At 38.1% G+C, this 22,326-nt stretch overlaps 2 protein-coding genes and 1 long non-coding RNA gene across 3 annotated transcripts in view; 2 read left to right on the top strand and 1 right to left on the bottom strand.

Moving 5' to 3' along the window:
- Window positions 1-3,398: 3,398 nt before the first annotated feature.
- Window positions 3,399-5,588, bottom strand: LOC114349695 (mitochondrial ribosome-associated GTPase 2-like). The gene is made up of 3 exons (XM_028300163.1): window positions 5,251-5,588; window positions 4,295-4,421; window positions 3,399-3,571 (listed from the first exon to the last, which is right to left on the bottom strand). Exons 1-3 carry the CDS (start codon window positions 5,521-5,523, stop codon window positions 3,399-3,401), a joined length of 573 nt encoding a protein of 190 aa, XP_028155964.1. The 5' UTR covers window positions 5,524-5,588.
- Window positions 5,589-5,662: 74 nt separating this feature from the next.
- LOC114349700 (uncharacterized) lies at window positions 5,663-7,949 on the top strand. Its single transcript, XR_003655653.1, has 2 exons — window positions 5,663-6,094; window positions 7,351-7,949. It is a non-coding gene; the product is annotated as an uncharacterized LOC114349700 (long non-coding RNA).
- Window positions 7,950-19,578: 11,629 nt separating this feature from the next.
- Window positions 19,579-22,326, top strand: part of LOC114349694 (uncharacterized) — a 2,984-nt gene continuing 236 nt past the window's right edge. The window contains exon 1 of the mRNA XM_028300162.1: window positions 19,579-20,158. Coding sequence (XP_028155963.1) covers window positions 19,579-20,158 — 580 coding nt within the window. The remainder of the gene's footprint in view (window positions 20,159-22,326) is intronic.

The following is a 22,326-nucleotide window of genomic DNA, read 5'->3' as shown; positions in this document are numbered from 1 at the left end:
TCTTTTCAGCAAGAGTTAAATGTTTTGCATTTTGAGTTGTAACTATTATTTTAATTGTGGCTTTACATAAAAATAAAATAACACAAAAGTCTGTCTAACTAAAGGTGCATTCTCACCAGAGGAAAAATATTTGGTAGACGTTAATTTAAAGATTGTTTGACATACATCTCGCATCAAACAATAAATTGAAGTTTTATTGTTCGCTGGCGAATTGTAACTATTTATACGATTGTTCTATGCCAGTTAGGTCAAGCCAAAGCCAACAATGCCAAGGGCGACACACGAACCAATCACAGAGCTCTATTCAACGCTGTTCCTTCGATTTGCTGCTTCACTTAAGCAAGCATCGTTTGTGAAAACGGGCGTTAGAGTCAAATAAGACAAATAAATTTTACAATGTCGCTGCAAGGTTTCCGAAATTAAAAACCAATTGAACAGGCTTGGAAAGCGTTTCAGCTGCCTCTGATCGAATAATAAAAGCATGAAATTGCCCTCCAGCTAATTTGCAAGCTGCTCGACACTTTCATCGAATTTGACCGCGGCAGGAGTTCTCGGGGAAAATGGAAATTAAGTACGTAATGTGCTTGAACAGCTGTGCTGGGGTAACCATCTTGTCATTTTTAAAGCTGGACATTTGAGAATTAGTCCGTACAAGTTCGTTATTATAACATTGATTATGCGTTTAAGTATCTTTAGTCTTCTGCAAGACAAGGCAAGAACTAAAACTTTAGGATGGTTTTTGATTAACGTTGAATGTTCATTTGAAGCTGTTGACTCAGATTGAGCCCTTCAAATTTTCTAAAATGATAAAAAAAAAGTGTTTCCCGTTCAGTTGAAAGTGAAATTGATCTTTATATCAAGGGAAGTAGGTTATTATTATAAACACACAGCTTTAAAACATGTCAAAACGTCCGCTAGCTTGGACTATTACCCCGGGATTAAAGCCACGAATGACGTAGGTTTACTTGCCTCGACAGTTCATGCGAGCTCTTGAAAATACGTGACCTAATCTCTGGCGGTTGATGAAAATGTTACTTTGTAGATTAAACTGGCTTTAAAATTGTGGACGGTAATGAAGTTTGTTTCTATTAAAATTAGACAACGATAGCACATCAAAGTAGACATTGTAGTTAGTTTGTAAAAGGTAATTTTGTTACAAAAATCAACACAATAGTATGCTGAATACTTACCTACTACTCTACTAATTACCGTAGCTCTATGTTTTGTCTAAATCATGAATTCAATAACAATATTGTATCAACCAATCTATTATTTCTTTTTAAGGGACCCTTCGGGTGTAAGTTCAGTAAATTGGGATCTATCATGTTCCCATCGACCTAAATCTCCTTATATCCAATATTTTTATCACAAACCTCGTTATTTTGTATGTGGATTTTCCCAACGATATATCATCCGTAATCCGTCAAGCCTACCCCTTTGGTACTAATGCAGGGCATTATCCTGTTGTATTATGTACACGTGGAAACGATATACGAAAATAAGCCTTGTTGTTATCACACGATTGTATTTCTTAGTACTTTTCAAATTCAATAGAGACAAATATGACATAATTTTGTCTTACGTTGCTACAACGTCGGCAGTGGCGGTACCTCAGATCATAGAAAGAGAATAGATATGAAGTCGCGCGTAACTACAACGAGAACCAGTGTCCCCACATTTCCCCCACCACAGCTCCCACACACACATTCAACTGTGTAAAAACAAAGCGACTGAGAGTCTACTACAACATGTGCAACCGGCTTAAAAGTGCTGTGATTGGCCAGAAGGCGTGCCTTATGGCCAATCAATGGCCGCGTGACGTGACGCACACTTTGAAAAAAGCAATTAGAGAGAAGAAAGATAAAATGGAGTCGATAAGATATCGATACTTTAAATCCTGGGGGCAAGGCTCGAAATTGGTTTAAAAAATGCTTGTATGTAAACCTTTTTATTATTATAGGTACGTTATTATTATGTTCTTTAACGATTTTTGCATAAAGGAGTCAGTTCCATTTTGTATGGACGAAAAACTCAGAATCAATTATTGGGACTAAATGAAGTTACCTTATATTAATTTACCCCAACCAAAGCTCAATGTCGTTATCGATGGAGTATAGAAGTTATAGACTGACAAAGTTTGTATGAAAAGTCATGGGTTAAGTAGGTACTTGCGATTTTTACCAGTATTTACAATATTGGTAATATATTATTATTTACTTTAATAATAATAACAGGATCACTGTAATTATTATTAAAAAAAAAATAAAACCGACTCCAAAAAACATACACTAAAAAGTAGAAAAATAATTACTAATTACATATTTATTAGGACGAATTAATATTTATGTATACCATGATTGATACTTTTGGAGTCGGTGCCAAGATTATGAAACGTGTGAAGTTTGCCTGCACCGACTCCAAAAGTATCAATCATGGTATACATAAATATTAATTCGTCCTAATAAATATGTAATTAGTAATTATTTTTCTACTTTTTAGTGTATGTTTTTTGGAGTCGGTTTTATTTTTTTTTATAAAAATTATTATCCACGAAGGAGAAGCTCTTAGCCTGCATCTCATCTGATGGAAAGGGATGATCAGATTACAGGTGGACGCAGAAAACAAACTTTATGCAGTCCTCAAACACATAGCATTATTACTTTTAGACATCACATAGCATACAAGAAAATAAATACAAGATAAGAGAAGAAAGAAAACAGTAAATCAAAAGGAACTCATTCAGCATAAGCCATGACATATCAAATCATGTCATGACGCTAATTTTCAAATGCATCATGTCACTAACAAGTACGGGAAATGGTGCTACTGATATGAGCTTCAGAAAACAGCTGCCGATAGCAGTAGTCCTGTCACTAGGTAACCACATTATTTTAAAGAAAATTCTTTAGCAATGTACTGAGCAAGTAATCACTATGAGAATTGGCGAGTAAGGCCCAGAACAGACGGTGAAACGCAACTGCAACGAAACTGCAACTGCTAGTTACTTTTGAGTTGCATCTAAGTTTCTGCCATAGCGTCCGTTGAGAGACCACACATGACGCGACCAGTTTGAAACTTTCAGTCTCAGTTTCATTCATCAGAATCATCAGAAAGTTGCAGTTTCGTTGCAGTTGCGTTTCACCATCTGTTCTAGGCCTAAGGGCTCTTTCCCATAGAAATATCCCGTTTTTTACAGGATCACATTTAGTAGTATTCATGACATTTTAATATTCACAATTCACATTCACACAAACATTCGCTGCTGTAGCGCGTTAGTAGCGCGCGCGTTGGCATCACTTCTGTAGTGCGTTGCAAATGCGACCAACACGCGTTAGTAGCGATGCTGTTGCTGAAAAGGGGCAAGGGCCCTAAAAGGCCAATGTTTATTAAAAGCCGAGTTAATAGTTGTTATGCAAAAACACACGGTTCCAGTTTAACCTCACCTGTTCGGTGTCAGTGAGGAAGAACTTGTTCCCGCGCCCGCCGGCGCCGCCGCGCGCCGCTACAAACATCACACCCTCCGTGTCCAAGTCTGCTAGCACGCGGCCCGACGCGTCCTTCACTATCGTGCCTGGAGTCATCAATATCAGGAGATTTAGTCAGTTTTCTGACTTGCGGCGCGGCAGCGACACGACATCAGCACGCTCGGCATACACGGCACCGAAAGCTTACCGAGTGCCTATATTACAATGGAGCGTTTCTTGATTGGTGCGGCATGCGCAACACAGATTCATCAGAAACGCTTGGCAAGTCAGAAAGCGGCCTTAGTTCCCAATGCAGGAGCACAACTCTATTCTTTAGATGTTAGGTAAATGGGTATATGAGCCGACACTAGCCCATGTTAACATTATTATGCATATAAATGATATGGTGAAGTCAGAAAGATATAATTTTATTTTCTAACATTTTCATACAAAATAAAATTCGTAAAATCAGATTTGTTATGGTTATACATTATGGTTTCTCAACTGAGCTAGAATCTTTTAAGGAGACCCCTGACAGGGAGAGAGCAATACCCGTTTTCACCATCAATCCCTAATTTTAAGTGACCCCTATGAAAACAAAATTTCTATTATGTGTTACCATAGGGGTCACTTAAAAATCAGGAATTGATGGTGAAAACGGGCACTAGTCTGCAGTCTGTTGAATAGGAATTCTTCAGTGGTTGGTGTTGGACCGGTGTGTCAGAATGAAGTGATAGTTATCCTTGTAGTGGGAGTGTGAGGTATTTTATTTCCACTCTGACTGTGGGCAGATCAAGACTATGATTTTATAGTATGATAATTGTACTTACCCAACGGCACGGGCACCACCACATGCTCGGCGTTTTTGCCGGTGCAGTCCTTGTTGTCTCCGCGCTGGCCGTGCTTGGCCTGCACCACCGAGCGGCAGTGGTTCAGACTCTTCACCGAGTGGGTTGCCTGCAGACAGAGCCAAGTGTGATTCATCATCATCATAATTTCAGCCACAGGACGTCCACTGCTGAACATAGGCCTCCCTCAATGATCTCCACAATGGCCGGTTGGTGTATACTGACTAATAATACTGAATACTGACCTGTACTATTACACACTCGACTAGCTGCTGTTCTAATATTTTTGTGCCTATTTGAGTTTCACCATTTTGGCACTGTACTGTAGGCCAGGGTAGGCAGATACAATTGTCCATTGAACTAAAATTAGTGATGTTCTTACTCGCTTACTCTTATGCTTAACCTTGCAATGTACATAAAAATTAGCTCTCTGGACAATCGTAGTGGCATTTCAAATTGCTGCACAAAATTAGGTGTCATTTGTATAGACAGCCTGTCCAGTGTGTAATAATACAGGTCAGTGTAAGAACCACACATTGGCTTATAGAACTTGACATGTTGGGTTTTTTGTGCTTCCTACCTTTCTTTATTCCTCACGTTCAATCAATATCAAAATCAATGTCAGTTACTCACCAAACTTGACCACCATTTTTGCACTTTTCACTTATAAAATATTATAAATATTAGTTATGTACTATTACGCAATTTTACACTGTTTTACCGGGAAAGATATCCGGGAATTTCGGGAGAGCACGCGTGCTTACTCTCCTGACAGGTACTAGTGTTTTTTCTAGATCTACCCTCAAGTGGGGTACAAGACAGTAGGCGACAACCTCAGAAGACTTCGACTACCCGTAATCTACAGACTTTTAGTCCACCGATAGTTGGATCGGGCTGTTAATCAGTATGGACATGGTTACACATTACACCGATCTAACCTGGAATATAACGTGTCCTCCGTGCCCGCCGTCGCCGCCGTCAGGTCCTGCGTGTTCTTTACACCACGCACTGAGGAACGAAATGCAGCCATCGCCCCCATTACCCGCCACAGCTCTCACTCTACAAGCATCCACATAGTATTGCACAGTATTCCTAGTAGACTTCGCTTTTAAGCTCCTAAGTGGCTTCGGCGTGTATTCCTGAGCGAAAAACCGCGTCGTTTGACTTATAGGAGTTATTTGTAACCGCTTGAATAGGTTTAGAAGACGCATTTTCGCAATTTGTTTTGTTTACAAAATTTTCATTTTTTGAGGTTATGTTTTGGTAGGTTCAACAATTTGACAACTAGTGTGATGAGTGACAGTAACAGATTGCTATTTTAACGTTCGATGAGTGACAGTAACAGAATACCGTTATTACAATACCACATTATATTGTGTGTGATACGTTACGTACTCGTTGAAACGCAAAAGCAGCGTAAGAATGTTTTTTTATAAAACGTTGTCTATAGCCTCCATCTGTGGCCTCCATTAATCTTTGCTGACCGTCCCCGTACATTATCGATCGCATCTCGCGTACTGCGCCCGTGGCTCACTCCCTGCAGAATAATGAATGGGACGACGTCTAGTGAAACTTATTTCTACGTTGGAATTAATGTTTTCCTCCACGAGTTCATAATTGCCTCATTTTACGACAATTTGTTTGTTTTTCTATTTTTTATGATAATAAGTGCACAGTTTAATATTGCGTTTTTGGCTAGATTCGCGTTTTCTTATTTGTATTAAAAATCAATAATTCACACCAAGGATCAAGAGGATTGGCGACACTGACTATTTGGAACTGGTAAGAATTTTATTTAACTTTTTATGGTAGGTATTTTATCACATTGGACAGAAGGCCCGGATTCTATTCCCGGTCGGGTCAATAGATGTTTTTTTTAATTGGTTCAGTTCTAACGTACCTACTTTATAATGCTTTTAAATATATCATCGAATATCAAATAAACGTTTCTTCTTTTTTTCGTTTCTGTGGTGTTCTTTTTTTGCCAAGTACGACTTGCGATCGCTTTATTTTATTACTAAAGCCGGTTCTATCGTTATGTGCCCTTCGCTTCGCCCTTCGATTTACCTATTTCGTCTGGATCTAAAGCCAACCTTTTGTTAGTTTCCCCTTCTTATTAAAGTTTCATTTTCATTGTGTCTTTTTTGGAAGATACCCTTAACAAATATCAGATTCAAGTTAAAAGTTTGGGAATCTAATATTAACGAAAGTGTATAGAACTGATATGGATATAAATAGTATAGAGCATGTCTGGGGCTCTTTGATAAGAAATCAATACAGATTTTGCTTGCGCGAATTCTGAGATAAATGCAACGTACTGCGCAGCGTAGGGGCGTTGCTCAGTAACAAATCACTTCTGAATGTCCAGTCCAGTGGTATAAAGTTCACAGTTCGTCGTTCGGTTCGTTCGGGCCACACGTTAAATTGTCGACGAGAGGTTGTTACGAAAAGGTTTAACAGGTTAGTTGAAAATTTTTAGTGCTGTCAAAACGCAACTTCCGTATTGAAACAAACTGTGATCTCGCGAAGTCAATTGACTAACTTTTAATTATTTCAAATCGACTAAAAATACAAAAAATATTGGGTGTCAGATATATTATAGGTATTTTGTGTTCTTTTGGAAGAGTCCACCAAATCCCTAATGGATAGGAAGGAACCATTTTATTACAAAGTCAGTTCTATCGTTATGTGACCTTCGCTTCGCCCTTCGATTTACCTATTTCGTTTGGGTGTAAGTAAGGCCAACCCTTCATTAGTTTTCCCTTCTTATTAAAGTGTATTTTTGGAAGAAATCCATAACAATTACCAGATTCATGTCAAAAGTTTGAGAATCTAATATTAACGAAAGTGTGAATTCTGAGATAAATACAACGTACTGCGCAGAGTAGGGGCGTTGCCACAGACTAAGTAGGTAGATACACAAAGTTGTGTTGTGAATGGTAATTACTGGTACTTTTGAGTATTCTTTTGGAAAAGTCCACCAGATCCCTGGGTAGGAAGGAACCTATATTTTTTAACAATGTTTTGTTTTGTTCCAGATAATTATCCTGCCTGGGCGAGTGGCCCAAGCGTGAATCGTTTGCTGAATCGGAGTTCATCGCACTACGCACTGAATATCTTCATAATTTGTAAGGACTAATGACAATGGTCCCTGCATGACAATTCTATAACCATAAGTGGCTTGAAGGGCCCAGAGCCGGGAAAATAGATAAATACATAAAAATAATAAGTCGCGGGCAAAAGTTTATAATTATTATAAAGAAGAAAGATTTGTATTTTTGTATAATATTTAGAAGTATTTCATACAAAGGATCTAGAGGACTGGCGACATCGGCAAGTGAAATCCTCTTGGTCCACGCAAGATTCAATTATTCTACGCGTACGAAGTCACGGACAATTGCCAGTAATATTTTAAAAGTGAAATACTGTATATTGAACATTTTCATAAAGTGGATCACCTACTTGGTCCAAGCAAGACTCAATTATTCAACGCGTACGAAGTCGCGGACAAAAGAGCGAGTAATATTTTAAAGGTGAAATATTGTGTGTTGAATATTTTCATAAAGTGGATCATGTTTATGATCCACGCAAGACTCAAATGTATTAGGATTACGAAATATATTAAATTATTATGTAAGCGTGTTTTTATTTTATGACCTTTCCTGTTAGATAGAATGTTGATAGTAGTTTTGCTTTTGTACAAAAACTTGAATTGGTAGTTTTTTTTTATTATGATGGCTCGCGCGGGCTTATTTAACCTTTTCAACGCCAATGACGGATACATGCGTACCTACATCAGGTTGACAGCCAACGACGGATTAATCGGCCTTAAAAATGATGTCAGTAATGGTAGCGCATTTTCTTACATAACTTTTCAATTCCTATCATTGGAGGTCCGAAAATATTTCTCATACAATTTGATACCATAATGATCATTCTTCATAAAAAATTTAAAACCTACACATTTAAAAACATAATCATTGATATTCATAATATCACTAATCATACACTTAGTTTTTACTAATATTTGTTTTCATATATTTTTCTGTACTAATGATCGAAACTCATAATCATTCGAATTAATAACTATAATATTCATAAATGTGATGTATCCTAATATTTGTTTTCATAAATTTATTACTCATAACTGTATTTATCCATATTATTGAAAATCATGATGTCTATGTATATTCGTATTAAATCGTATTTTAACATTAAATTAATTTGAAATGGTCCAAAACAGGCAATATTTTGTGCCACAAAACTAACGTGACAGAAACGAATCGCTGCAAAACCGACTCCACGTAGTCTTGTCTGCCCTACCCCTAGAGTGTAATTTAAAAGCCGGAGGCGCGGGGGGAGGGCTAATTGAGTATTATGTAAACTGAATAATAATGAATAAAATTATTATATTGATATCATAATTTATCAAGCGTGGCGTCCAGAGTGATGGCTTTTGTATTTGACGTGGCGCTGAAAAGGTTAATTTAATGCATAAAACTAGAAAAACAGTTGCAAGGTTTGTCTAGAGGACAAACACTGACATAATTTAAGAGCGTTTACGTCTAGCGTGGCATGTCAAGTTTAGGTAATTTCGATGCTAGTTTTATTCACACTAAAATAATTATGACTGTGTGCGTGTTCTCACGCTCTATAGTCAAACCAAAATACTTTGATCCACCATCGTAAAAGTGTGCCAGGCTGTCAACTGACAGCTCAAGGAATCTATAAAATCTTCAAATCTTCCAACACCGACTCCATAATTATAAATAATGGTATACATTACTCCTAATCAATAATAAATACGTAAATTCTTTATCAAATAGTAAATTATCAAAGGTTTTTTACTATTTTGAGAATATTTTATACAGCCTATGTTCAGCAGAAAAAAAAATGAATTTTAATGGTGAGAGATTTTTTCAAATCGGTTCTATTCAAAACAAACTATTCCTGTTTACTATTCTTTTTTATCCGGAAAATGCATAACATTTCATACCCACCAGCTGCGGGGGCAGCTAGTGGGTTATGTGGGGTTCTTCCTACCAGAAGGTGGGTAGCCCCTACACCCACTAAAAACCTGACTGTTTCTGCCATGATCCATATGAGTGATATGAGGGAACGCGGGACATCGCCATTGGCTGTTGCCTGTAGCATTCGTCCTTAGCCGCCACCAGACACCTCCATGTCTAGCGACCGAGGCCTGTTAGGAAGGGACAGTTGGAGACCATAAGCTGTCCTCTTGCGCCCAGGGTGTCGGCGGCGGATAACCGGAGTGTCGGCTGAGGCCTCTCGCTCCCCCTTTCCACTGCTTCTTTCTGTGAAAGAACACTTTCACAGAAAGTAAGCACACTATACCATAAGATTATTTGTCTCATCATATATTTTATACTAATGTAGATATTGTTTCCGAAAGCGAGCGGGTTCATTCCGTACCTGTACGCTTCATGCGTTCTCTAGCAAAAGCTGAAAATCAGTGTTCTGCCCTTTTGAGGGTAGTGTTTATACTGAGCTCTTTGCTTTTTGCATCGCTGCGGCACACATCACTCTGACGCAGGGAACTATTTGAAACGCTAGTCATCTTTATCTTATGTTGTTTTGTCACTTTTGTTATGTTGCAACTGTTGAAATTATTACTAACCTGTGTAACAAAATACCAGTGGTGTCACCTAGTGTGTTTCTTGACTAACTAACTTTATTTCGATATTGAATTGAATTTCAATAGCAACTATACATAATGTGTGTGTTAAAAGCATTAAAAAAAAGTGTGTTACAACAAATAAACAATTTATCTATCTATCTCACGCCTCTTCCCGATTGGTAGGGAGAGGTCATTTCCAACCGCCGCTCGTTCGCTTAGGCTGGGCACTGTTGGAGCGTGTCAGTCTGCTGCGGTGACTCACGTGCCAAGACTGCAGTGTTAACTGACAACCATCTACAGGCTCTCGGCCTATACGGTGGAGGAATGGCCCGAAGCACCCATGGCCCGGTAGAACCTGGGTCGCCCTTTGTGTGAGGCGATCATGCCGTCGCACCCACTCCTCTAATACAGGCAGAACTGCCTCTATGGTGCGACGTAAAATTTGGCTGACGGCCAGGCGTACCCTTCAGCACTCTAGGGCCTAGATCCTCAAGCCTCTACCTTTTGGTTTCCACCTCTCGTGGTGCACGTACACGTACATTTCCCCTTGGGACCTATGGTCACCTCGCAACTGGCGTCTATTCTCGGTTGTCGACACTAGCTTTTTCGCCACTGAGGATAAATGGCATAAATAATATCGATTGTCACCAGTGGTGACACATACTTTCCCAGTTATAGCTACAGGCTTTCTCACAACTTATGACAAATTAGAAAAATACATCCCAATTATGCCTAGTGGGGACGTACACAAATACTGACGCAAATGTCATCGTGCATGACATACGTAATGTAAAAGTCAAGTAAGACCAGTACCTTTAGTAGGAAAAACTTTCGAGTTCGTTTCGTTGCGTATTCAAAGTGTCATCGAAAAATTTTGTATGAAAAATTAAACAGCGCCCCCTAGGGCGGCTATAATATAGGGGGCGCTGTTTAATTTTTCATACAAAATTTTTCGATGACACTTTGAATACGCAACGAAACGAACTCGAAAGTTTTTCCTACTAGAGGTACAGATGAATACAAATATTATTAATTTTATTAATAATTCGTACGCGTGGACTTGGTTTTACTCCTTAGTTTGTAAAATCTGTAGTTTGATATCATGTTGATAGATGGCGTTTCACGGCTTCCCCCGCATGAATATTTACGAACGTCAAAAACAGTAGTTTGTCCAGCGCTGTAGATTTTAACCAGTGACGATAGATTGCGCTTTTTAGACACGTCTTATTTATTTATTGAAATTTATTTGTCACATATCGTCATAAATTATATCCTATAATTATGTTAATCTGGTTTATAAACAATAATACTGTAAAGTTTCAACAAAATCCGTTCAGTAGTTTTTGAGTGAAAGAGTAACAAACATCCAGACATCCAAACTTTCGCATTTATAAAATTAGTAGGATTGTTATACGTCGCCACTAATGACAATATTTTTTTTCCCATTTATCCTCAGTAGGGACATAGTCAGTGTCCACAACCGGGAATAGACGGACTGCGGATACTATGCGGTATCCACGAATTACCTCAGCCTGTGCCTCAGTGATATCATGCGTTGCGCTTTTTTGAACAGTAGGATGCTCCACGACTACACAGCACTGTGCCATACTCGAGCCCCATATAGGACCATATAACGCGCGACGCAAAAGTATAGTCAGCGACTCAGTGCAGCCGGGCCTCCGAGATTAGGCATCAACCGGCTTAGTGCGCCGGCGGTAGCCAAAAGCTTAGGGGTGAGACGATTCAAGTGGCCGTCAAATGACCACTGTCCAACTAACTACAATCCGAGGTACCTACCGCAAAGATTTTCCGACTGTAATATGTTGTGTATGTTCCCCCTACAACTAGGTGGGACCCTGCTGGCAGAGCATTCCTATTAACTATTCTGTAACCACCTATTTATGGCAAATAAATTATTAGTATTATTCCTCTTTATAATATTAGTAGGTATACATACATAACTTGCTGTTCCAAATTTTCGTCATTCGTTTTCGTTTCATCGCTAAAAATAACTTAATTTTATTTTTCATTACGTCTGAAATAGAATTTGTAGTAAAAATAGACTGTAATGAAAAATAACAATAAAATATTTTAATTACCACGTGATCGCAAAATCTACCACCAAGATTTTGCGGATACACTATAAAAGTCCAGCTACCTGTCAAAGATCAACGTACGCGTGACACATGTCAGCAGAGCACCGAGCGACGTGACCTCACTCTGGAACGCCTCGAGGCGGACTGAATTTGAACGATTCGTGCGCGGCGTTTTATAGTACTTTTCAAATACTCATAGAAAAAAAATTACAATGAATTATTTTAAATTTCAAAGTAAATATTTTAGATAAGATATTCTTCTATTATATTAAGCTATTTTTGTGTTGAATAAAGGAAGAATATTGGTGAAAAAATCACTTTGATTTTTGGGTATTTCATGTTCTTTTAATTTGTTATTTCTTATTGTAAAATGCTTAAATCTAAAAATTTTCTCAGATAACTATTTGCCCAAGGATCTATGCTATAGGATATAAATGTTTGTTAAATCGTTTTCACAGTATTTTTATAAAAATTTCAGCTTGTAAACTGACGCTAAAGTGGAAATTTACAAAACCTGTGTGGACTTATCTTGATAGAATTCTTAAATGCTAAACTAATCGCAATATTTTCTCAATTAACTATTTAGACGACGAAATTGCCCAACTATTTATGCCTATAACATATTTGTAGTATTACTGGTTAATGATTGTAACGAGTTGAAAAAGTACTGTTTTTGCGCCAAACGGCGTAAACGCTCTTAAGAGATTAGAAAAAAGTCAAGCATAGAGCAGTTTTTAAATGATTAAAAATCATGTTTTTTCGTCACTGTTTAGTTTAAAATAGGTAGGTAGGTAAGTATTTGACCGAAAGAGGTAATATTAATTTAGTACCTCAGTAATTTATAAGGGCAAACAATACAGGATGGAATTTTGGAATGCCATTTGAGAAGAATGAGAACAGCAAAGATTTTCGTTTTTTTTTTCGAAAATTCACTAACACGTATTAGTATGTTAGTGAATTTTAAAGGCAAGTAAGCCGCCATTTTTGGGTATTTTGAAATTATAAAACTTGCCAAATTGAATTCGAATGATTAAAAGGACAATGGGCAAAATGGTACCCGGCTCCAATAGATATGTGTCTAGTATCGTTTGAAAGGTCTTACCAAGATGAACAACTTTTACTATGACCACCAGCCTCAGATCTGGTTGCGTTCGAAGATAAACATACTTTTTGTGTAACCAAAGTATCAACGTGTCCATCGTATGGTACCTACTTAGGTTATGCGAGATTGGTTATGGCTATTGGAGCGGGTAACACTTTCCATACATTTGTGCCCATCATCCTTTGGTAAAAGTGTATGAAATCAAACAAACCATGTAGGTAGTTTTTTGTTGCATAAAATAACTTAGATGCTATTTAGTATTAGGCTGTCCAACATGCCGAGTAAAATACAAAATTCAGATGTTAAAAATATATTTTATTCATTTATTTATTATACATATTAATTTAAAAATAAACCACTCGTTAGTGTGAGATTTTCTATACATCTTTTCAAATAATGAGTTACATTTATTTACATAATTCTTGAGATAAATGAGATTCGACATTTATAAATCACTAGCTGTGCCCCGCGGTGTTACCCGCGAAAAACGTAGCATATGTGTTAACCCAGGGTGTCAGCTAACTTCATACCAAACACAAAAAATATGAGAGAATTTAATACAGACAAAAATACGTCGTAGGTACTGGGATGTAAAGTTTGGTTTCCAACTGTCTTAATCACTCTTTATTCTTTTTATTCAAATCGTTCCAGCTTAGAAGTAAAGAAGTAACAAACATACACACTCACAAACTTTCACATTTATAATATTAGTGTGATTAAAAAACCAGTAATACTTGCACAAAAAACTAACGCAAAAGTAAATCAACCGGATTGAGAAACTTCTTTTTTGGAGTCAGTTAAAACATGTTTCAGTTTTTGTTAAAATAACTTCCTACTGACGTTTTTAGTATTAAATCGACAAAAACATCTGAGCATTTGTGTGGTATTTAATTTTTCACTTTGAGATTACCCAATTGTTCCAAAAGGAGTAATGTTTTTAGTTTTTCACTGTAATTTTACCCGACCGCAATAAAAAGAATTACCTATATTTTGCACTAAATATTTACCCGATTGCAAAACAAATGAGTAATGTATTTTTTTATTTATCACTGCAGTTTTACCCGACCGCATCAAAATGAGTGATGTTTTTCACTTTTTTACCCGACTGCAAAAAAGAAGTAATGTCTTTAGATTTTCACTGCTATTTCGCCCAACAAAATGAGTTAAGTTTTTTTACTGAGAATTCATCCAAACGCAAAAAAGTAGTCATGTTAGTATGTCACTGTTGGTCGCAGTAGATGTGTGCCAGTTTGATGGTGGCCACAAGAGGCGGGAAGGCTTCTGGTGGTGGCGGAACGACGCGTTGGACGGATGACCGCGCGTTGCCGGCGTTGCCTGACGATTGGGCGGTTTTCTGTGGGAATAAAATTAATTGAATTGACCAAGATAACGCTCTAATGAAATGAATATACATCTAGTTTAGTGTAAAAAGTGTAGATTTTTTAAAATAAATAATCTATATATATGTTACGGCTAAAGATAGGTGTGAACATAAACTTAAGATTAGCCGGCTAAACTTAAGTTTATCTTCGACGAGGTGTTAATGTTAGTTTCTTCTATCTTTAGCCGGCTAAACTTAAGTGTAACCGCAGGCCCCTGGCTAAAAATGTAGAAGGAAATGGAAAAGGAAACAATGTAATAATGTTTACTATTTTGACACGAAAACTTTATTNTTAATAAAGGACGAGGCGTTTCGAATTGATGGTGAGCGATATAAACCTAGTATAGTAGTGTTAGAAATGGTCAATTGAATACAGGTAGCGTCATTTATTTGTACTTCTTTAAAATTTGGGTTTAGTTTAGATTTGGCGTAAATCACCACGCCGTCACATTGGTTAGAGTTGTGAGTGGATGCGAAGTGAGAATAATAATTTAGCTGTGGGACAGGCTTGCGTGGGTTAAGATGACATTCGCTAAAAATTATAACATCAATTTCCTCTATTAGATTCGAAAAAGTAGCACTAAAGTTGTCAAGATTGCAATAAATGCTCCTTATATTCTGCTGAATTATAGTTAGATTACATTTATTAAAATTAATGTGACTGTTAAGATCCTGTAGGTCACATTTTACTGAGGGTGCAATAGTAATATCATCAAGTTCCTTTAAGTTATTAAAATTGTTCATCATGTATGAAGTTGTAGAAGCCGCGGTCGTCGAGCTGAATTAGAAAGTTTGTAATTAAGAAGTGCAGGAGGTATGCTCATATAAAGGATGTTATAAGTTTGGTACGATATAGTAGCGTAAATAAAAGTGAGTTTTTGTGTGTGTGAGAGTATATTATGTGTTTGTGTATGAGTAATGAGTATATTATGTATGGTGTGTGTATGTGAGTATTTAGATTTATAGTTTATGATCAGATTAAAAAACGGTGTGAGTTTGTAAAGTGTTAACAGTGAGATTAGTAATACAAAATTACATAAGTAATAAATGAAGTGCTTGCTTTCATAAGTAATAAAATTGACATTATGGACGAGGAAAGCATCAGTCGCATCTGTGTTACTGCGTTTACTGAAAGTGACATTGTGACTGCAAAGCGGCTACTCTACGAGTCCTTATCGAAGTCAATGAAGACCCGAAAACGCGAAGGGAAGACGCTACGTGATATTGATGATATTCTCTGTACGCTGAAGGAAGCAGATCCTGAAGTTCTACCGATCTTTGTTGCGCGGGAGTTGCAAAAACTACCGCCGGTTCTTTTCGATCATGTCGATGTAACACAGATCCTAAAAGACCTAGTTAAAATGCGTGAAGAAATCAGTAAAATCTCTCAAGGCTATGTGAGTAAAGAGCAGCTAGATTTATTGAAACAGGATGTTGACAATCTTAAAAAGGCGTCTATTGTTAATAACTTCTCTCGAGACGTTAACCCAAAGAGAGGAGCCTGTTTAATAGACAGCTTTGAATACAACAGTGGACCTATGGGTTTTCATCCTATTAGTTGCGAAAAAGATTTATACGTAAGTCATTGCTCATCATCTTCGCCAAATTCAAAAACCCGTTGCCAATATCAGCTTGCAGACGGGGGTAGAAATGAAAATAAGTCGCCGGCCGTACAGCTGTTTAACGAACCGGTATCAGCGCGCGTCATCGAGTCAGCGGAGAGCGGGCCGACCCAAGTAGGCATCGTACCGGCAGCGGCGAGCGGCCGCGTGACTCACCTCGACGCGTCAACTATTATACCTGAGCCTACACCGCCCGGGCCGTGCTACAATGACCGCATATCTGAAACTAATGGAAAATCTTACACACAAGTTTTGAAACAAGGTGAATGGAAACCACAAACAAAAAGTGAGTCGTGGACACTAGTACAAAAGAAAAGATTAAGGAATAGATTTGTNTTTGACACGAAAACTTTATTAACACGTTCCGACGCTGTACTCCAGTCCACTATGACACTAACAATCTTCATAATGTTTCATACACCTATACCCGTACTGTTGTTCACAATATTTTGCAACAACAAGTGTGCTCTCTATGAAACTCTATGTAAAATCGACGGTTGTTGCCGTAGTGATTTTTAGATTGATTTTCGTAAAAACGGCGAGACCCGAACTGCCATAATATGAATGAATTCCACCTTTACTGTATATGCCGTTACCGCGGCGGAACGTGTTAAAAAATAATCACTTTCATTACATATACTTTTATGTACCTATGTACATTGTACGTATTCAAAATTACAATTATTACAATAACAAAATATTAATTACTTAAAACAATATCTACCTAATCATTAAAATAAAATAATAAGGAACCATTTGGTCATTACAATTGAATCTTCTGTAGGTATTTAAAATTACAAAATAAACTGCGCGCGCGTTCTTCCCCCACCGCCCCCTCAAGCCCTCCGCCGGCCAGGCGCGCCCATCGAATACATTTTTAGCCGTTTCGTTTTGGCTAATGTGCACATTAGCCGGCTAAAGATGGAATATCACGACGCAAACTAACATGTTATCGAACTTTAGCTGCTTCTCGAAGATAAACTTAAGTTTAGCCGGCTAATCTTAAGTTTATGTTCACAACTATCTTTAGCCGTAACATATATAAAAGAAAGTCGTGTTAGTTACTCCACTTATAACTCAAGGACGGCTGAACCGATTTAGCTGAAAATTGTCAGGGAGGTAGTTTAGAGCCAGGAGAAGGACATAGGATACTTTTTATCCCGTTCGAAATTTAAAAAAGAAGTCTGCTTATTTATGTAACAGAGAGTGACATTCAGAGTTACATAAAAAATAAAACTGAAGTGTCCGTGGAGCTGGAAAAAATGAATATGAAGACAAGAAAAGAATATGATTCTTACAAAGTTTTTGTCCCGAAAAGCAAAATATCTGTATTTTTACAAGATGAATTTTGGCCAGAAGGAGTTGCATTCAGACGTTTCGTAGATTTTAAAAAGAAAACCAGAGTGCTCAAGGAACAAATAGGATCTCAAATAAAAATTTGATGGCAGCCACAACTAAACTAATAAGTTTCAACTGTAAAAACTTGCATCGGTCGATCGACTGCCTGAGGTTTCTCTGTCAGACTGCGGACATCATTGCCCTACAAGAAACATGGCTCTTACCACATGACTTGCCATCTCTGGGGACTATTGATGACAACTTCGCCTTTACTGGAAAATCAGCGGTCGATACTTCTAAAGGTATACTCAAAGGGAGACCGTTTGGTGGAGTGGCACTATTGTGGAGGAAGTCTGCGTTCCCGTGTGTGTCAATAGTGGAATGCCATAGTGTGCGTTTGGCGGCTATTAAGATTCTCCTTGGCGGTGGCAAATCAGTGTTAGTGATTACTGTGTACATGCCTACTGACTCGGCGGCTAATCTTACGGACTTCGCGGAGTGTATGGGTGAAATAAGTGCGTTAGTTGAAACAAACAATATAGAATCGGTATTCGTATTAGGGGACTTCAATGCACATCCTGGTGAGCAGTTTTCGCATGAACTATTGAACTTTTGTACTGAACAATCGTGGTCGTGTATTGACATGGAGTTTTTACCTACTGATACCTATACTTATGTGAGCGAGGCACACGGTTCCCGCCGATGGCTCGATCACTGTATAGTAACTAGCGCCGCGAGGCATACTGTGGTCAATGCCTCGGTCTTAAATCATAATGTATATTGGTCAGATCATTATCCTTTGTTAATTGAGTGTAATATAAATAAAATCTTGTCAAAAGTTGTCACCTCAACATCAACTTATAATAAAGTTAAATGGGGTGAAAGAGATAATGACCAAATAAAGAGATATTTTGACGCATGTAATAGTAGGTTACGTCTAATAGATTTTCCTGCAGATTTTTCTAAATGTGGCGACAAAACATGTTCTAATATCGACCATAGAACAATACTAACGTCAATGTACCATGATATTATATGTGTTTTAAAAGAATCAGCAGAGAGTACTTATAGGGAGAAAAAGCGTAAAAGACATAAATGTATAACTGGTTGGAATAAACATGTGAGTGTTGCTCACAGGGAGGCTCGGTTTTGGTATCAGTCTTGGTTACAATATGGTAAACCCAATTACGGTTTTATTCATGATAAAATGTGTGACTCTAAAAAACTGTTTAAAGCTAAATTAAAATATTGTCAAAACAATGAGCAACAAATTAAGATGGACATTATCGCTCAAAATCATACTGAAAAATGCTTTAGTAAATTTTGGAAAAATACCAATAAATTGAACCCGAAACCGAGTCTACCGGCGAGTGTAGCCGGTATGTACGAACCGACCGACATAGCAAATGCCTTCCGGAAGCACTTCAAAGTGGAGTCCCCTCTCCCTCAGGAGTCTAGGGTGTTCGATGCTGGATGTCGTGTCGAGGATTTGTCTGTCAGGTTTTCAGCGCGAGAGGTCGCCTCCATAATTAAAAACATGGTCAGAGGTAAGTCTCCTGGTCACGATGATCTCAGCATCGAGCATCTAAAGTATGCGGGAGTCCATTTGCCGCGAGTTCTGTCTATGTTCTTTAATCTTTGCATAAGTCACTGTTACTTGCCGGAAGAGTTGATGTTCACAGTTGTAGTGCCTATTATAAAAAATAAAACTGGGGATGCCTCAGATTTGTCCAATTATAGGCCTATATCTTTAGCCACGGTTATAGCTAAAGTGCTGGATAGTCTGCTTGATAGAAGATTAGGTGAGCACATTGAGCTTCACGATGCACAGTTTGGTTTCAAACCAGGTCTGTCCACAGAGAGTGCTATCTTCTGTCTCAAGCAGACTGTGCAGTACTATACAGCTAGAAAAACCCCGGTTTATGCTTGTTTTTTGGACTTATCGAAGGCATTCGATTTGGTGTCGTACAATTTATTATGGAATAAGCTGCATTGTGAAACTAATGTGCCCACTGAAATCATATCCATATTTAAATATTGGTATGATAATCAGAATAATTGTGTTAAGTGGGCTGGCTCGCGGTCCGACATGTATGGGTTGCAGTGTGGGGTGAGACAGGGAGGGTTGAGCTCGCCCAAGCTCTTCAACCTATACATGAACGGGCTGATCGGGGAGCTCAGCAGCACATATATAGGATGCCATGTAGGTGGCGTGTGTGTAAACAACATTAGTTATGCTGACGATATGGTGCTGCTGAGCCCGTCGATTGGAGCATTAAGAAGACTTCTACACATGTGTGAAGAGTATGCGGTGGCTCATGGGCTTAGATACAACTCGCTTAAAAGTGAGTTTATGTTGTTTCAAGCTGGTGCGGCCGGGAGTCAGCGGAATGTACCATCTGTTACTCTCGGAGGCTCACAACTAAAAAGAGTTCACCAATTTAAGTATCTGGGTCACTGGGTCACTGACAGCCTGTCAGACTCTGTGGATATTGAGAGGGAGCGTAGGGCTCTGTGTGTTCGCTGTAATATGTTGGCTCGTAGATTCGCACGTTGTAGTAAACCAGTCAAACTGACGCTTTATAAAGCATATTGTCAATCGTTCTACACGTGCGGCCTATGGGCTAGCTTTACGCAGCGGGCTTATAGTGCACTACGCGTCCAATACANAATGAAATGAAATGAAATGAAATGAAATGAAATGAAATGAAATGAAATGAAATGAAATGAAATGAAATGAAATGAAATGAAATGAAATGAAATGAAATGAAATGAAATGAAATGAAATGAAATGAAATGAAATGAAATGAAATGAAATGAAATGAAATGAAATGAAATGAAATGAAATGAAATGAAATGAAATGAAATGAAATGAAATGAAATGAAATGAAATGAAATGAAATGAAATGAAATATATTTATTTGCTTCAATCTTGAGTAATACAGTAAGGTGTTCTTAAAATGGTTTGTTCGTCAAAATCTACTTATATAAAAGCATGCAAACATTTTACATAATAATTTTATAATATATAATATTCAATTTAATACATTAATATCATTTTCATTTTACATTTAGGTAGGTATTAATATTCAATTCAATAAATTAATATAATTTACATTTAACATATACAATATTTTATTTAATTCATTAATATAATTCTAGTCATTACTTAGTTTTGTCAAGAAAATCTCTGACTGAATAAAAACAATTTTCTACTAAGTATTCATGTAGACGTCTTTTGAAAAGTGGTCCATTTAACTGTCTAAGATTATCAGGCAGGGAATTAAATATTTTGACAGCCATTGAGCACACATTATTATTTGCTAAGCTTAATCTATAATTAGGTATTACTAGTTTATTTGCTGGTCTTAATTTGAGCTTCGCTCGTTATGGTAATTATTGGGGAATTCTCATCTCTTCTAACGTATACATTTCCGTAGGCGGTCCAGCAGAAAGTGAACGTCGTTGATTTCACAAGGTCCCGCGCTAGAAAATACAAGCGTGAGGCCTTTTGTTGTTCGGGTCAATTGCTCCGAGACAAATATGGGGGTCTCTTCTTGTGTGACGAATCCAAGGTGTTTCGCCCGAAGTTTGGTTTTGTTGCGGATGTTATAGGTCTTGCAGCTCTGTAGTAATTCACTCTTCAGGGTAGTGGACGTTGTTTCAACAACAATAGGGGTATTAACTACATTGTCTTTTTTGCCACGTACTCTGTAGATGTCGGCCACGTCGGATTTGGTAAGGGCAGCGCCCACTGAGGAGGACAAGCAGGTCACCATCTTGATTAAGTCTTCTTTTGTTTCTTTCTCTTTCTTCGGCACATTCTTAATTTCAAAATTAGCTTTTCTTGAGTGTTTTAGCATGTTTTCGAGTTTGTCCTCGAGGGCCGTGATGTGTTTGGCGTCCTCCTTTTTTTGTAGTTCTAAGGTTTCAATTCTTTTTTGTAGTTCTAGATTTTGTCTGGACAGGAATTCAATCGAGCTTTCTATCTTTATGTTAGTGTCCTGGATTTGTTTTAGAGTGGGATTGATCTTTTCGAATTCCTGCCGCTGGGTAGCAAGAAGTGTTGCGAACATTTCCCTCATTTCTTCTCTAAGTGCAGAAATGTCGTTATTCCCGGGCTCGTGCTGAGTGTCCGTGTGCACTGGAGGGCTGTGGTCTTCCTTTCTCTTCTTAGCAGCACGGTTGGAGACGTAGTTCGGTGGGGTTATATTTATATCGCGCGGAGGCGATACATTTAAGTTTGATTCGGATAATGACTTATTCATTTCGTATGTTTGTTCACTGTTTTACGTAAGACGTGTTAGCAGGACGTGGATTGGGTCTAATTATTAGGTAGATAAGGTTGATTTTGGCGCACAATGTTCACTTAAGTCAGATGCCGCACAAGCCGTCCGTAGCACAACACGTAGCATACAGTCCGTAGTACCAGATCCGTAGCGCGCAATCACTGTTTCGTAGCGCCTCGTAGCAAACACGTTGAGATGGTGGGTGGGACCGCGCGCCGTGACGTATCGGACTGAGCGAGTCGAAAAATGGCAACTCACTCTGTCGCACTTGAGGTACGCGGGGGACGAGGTAGCCGCTGCTGTCGCACGGATCGGAATTTTTGTTGAGTATTTGCAGATGGTTTCAAACAAGATTAGAATCTATAAACTGTTATGTAAGGAATATTTTAGTTGCACAAAATTTTTTGTATTTTTTAATAAAAACTGCGACGCGTCTGCTCGCGCCAAGGCCCGAGAGCGAAGAGGAGAAGGACACCAGGTAACTGTCTCAGAAGGACACCAGGTATCCACCTCAGAAGGACAACAGGTATCCACCTCAGAAGGACAAC

This window comes from Ostrinia furnacalis, unplaced genomic scaffold, assembly GCF_004193835.3.
Source record: "Ostrinia furnacalis isolate ACB-3 unplaced genomic scaffold, ASM419383v2 OfSCF0696, whole genome shotgun sequence".
Lineage (NCBI taxonomy): Eukaryota > Metazoa > Arthropoda > Insecta > Lepidoptera > Crambidae > Ostrinia > Ostrinia furnacalis.
The sequence above is the reverse complement of the archived record's forward strand: the minus strand, read 5'-3'. Positions and strand labels throughout refer to the sequence as shown.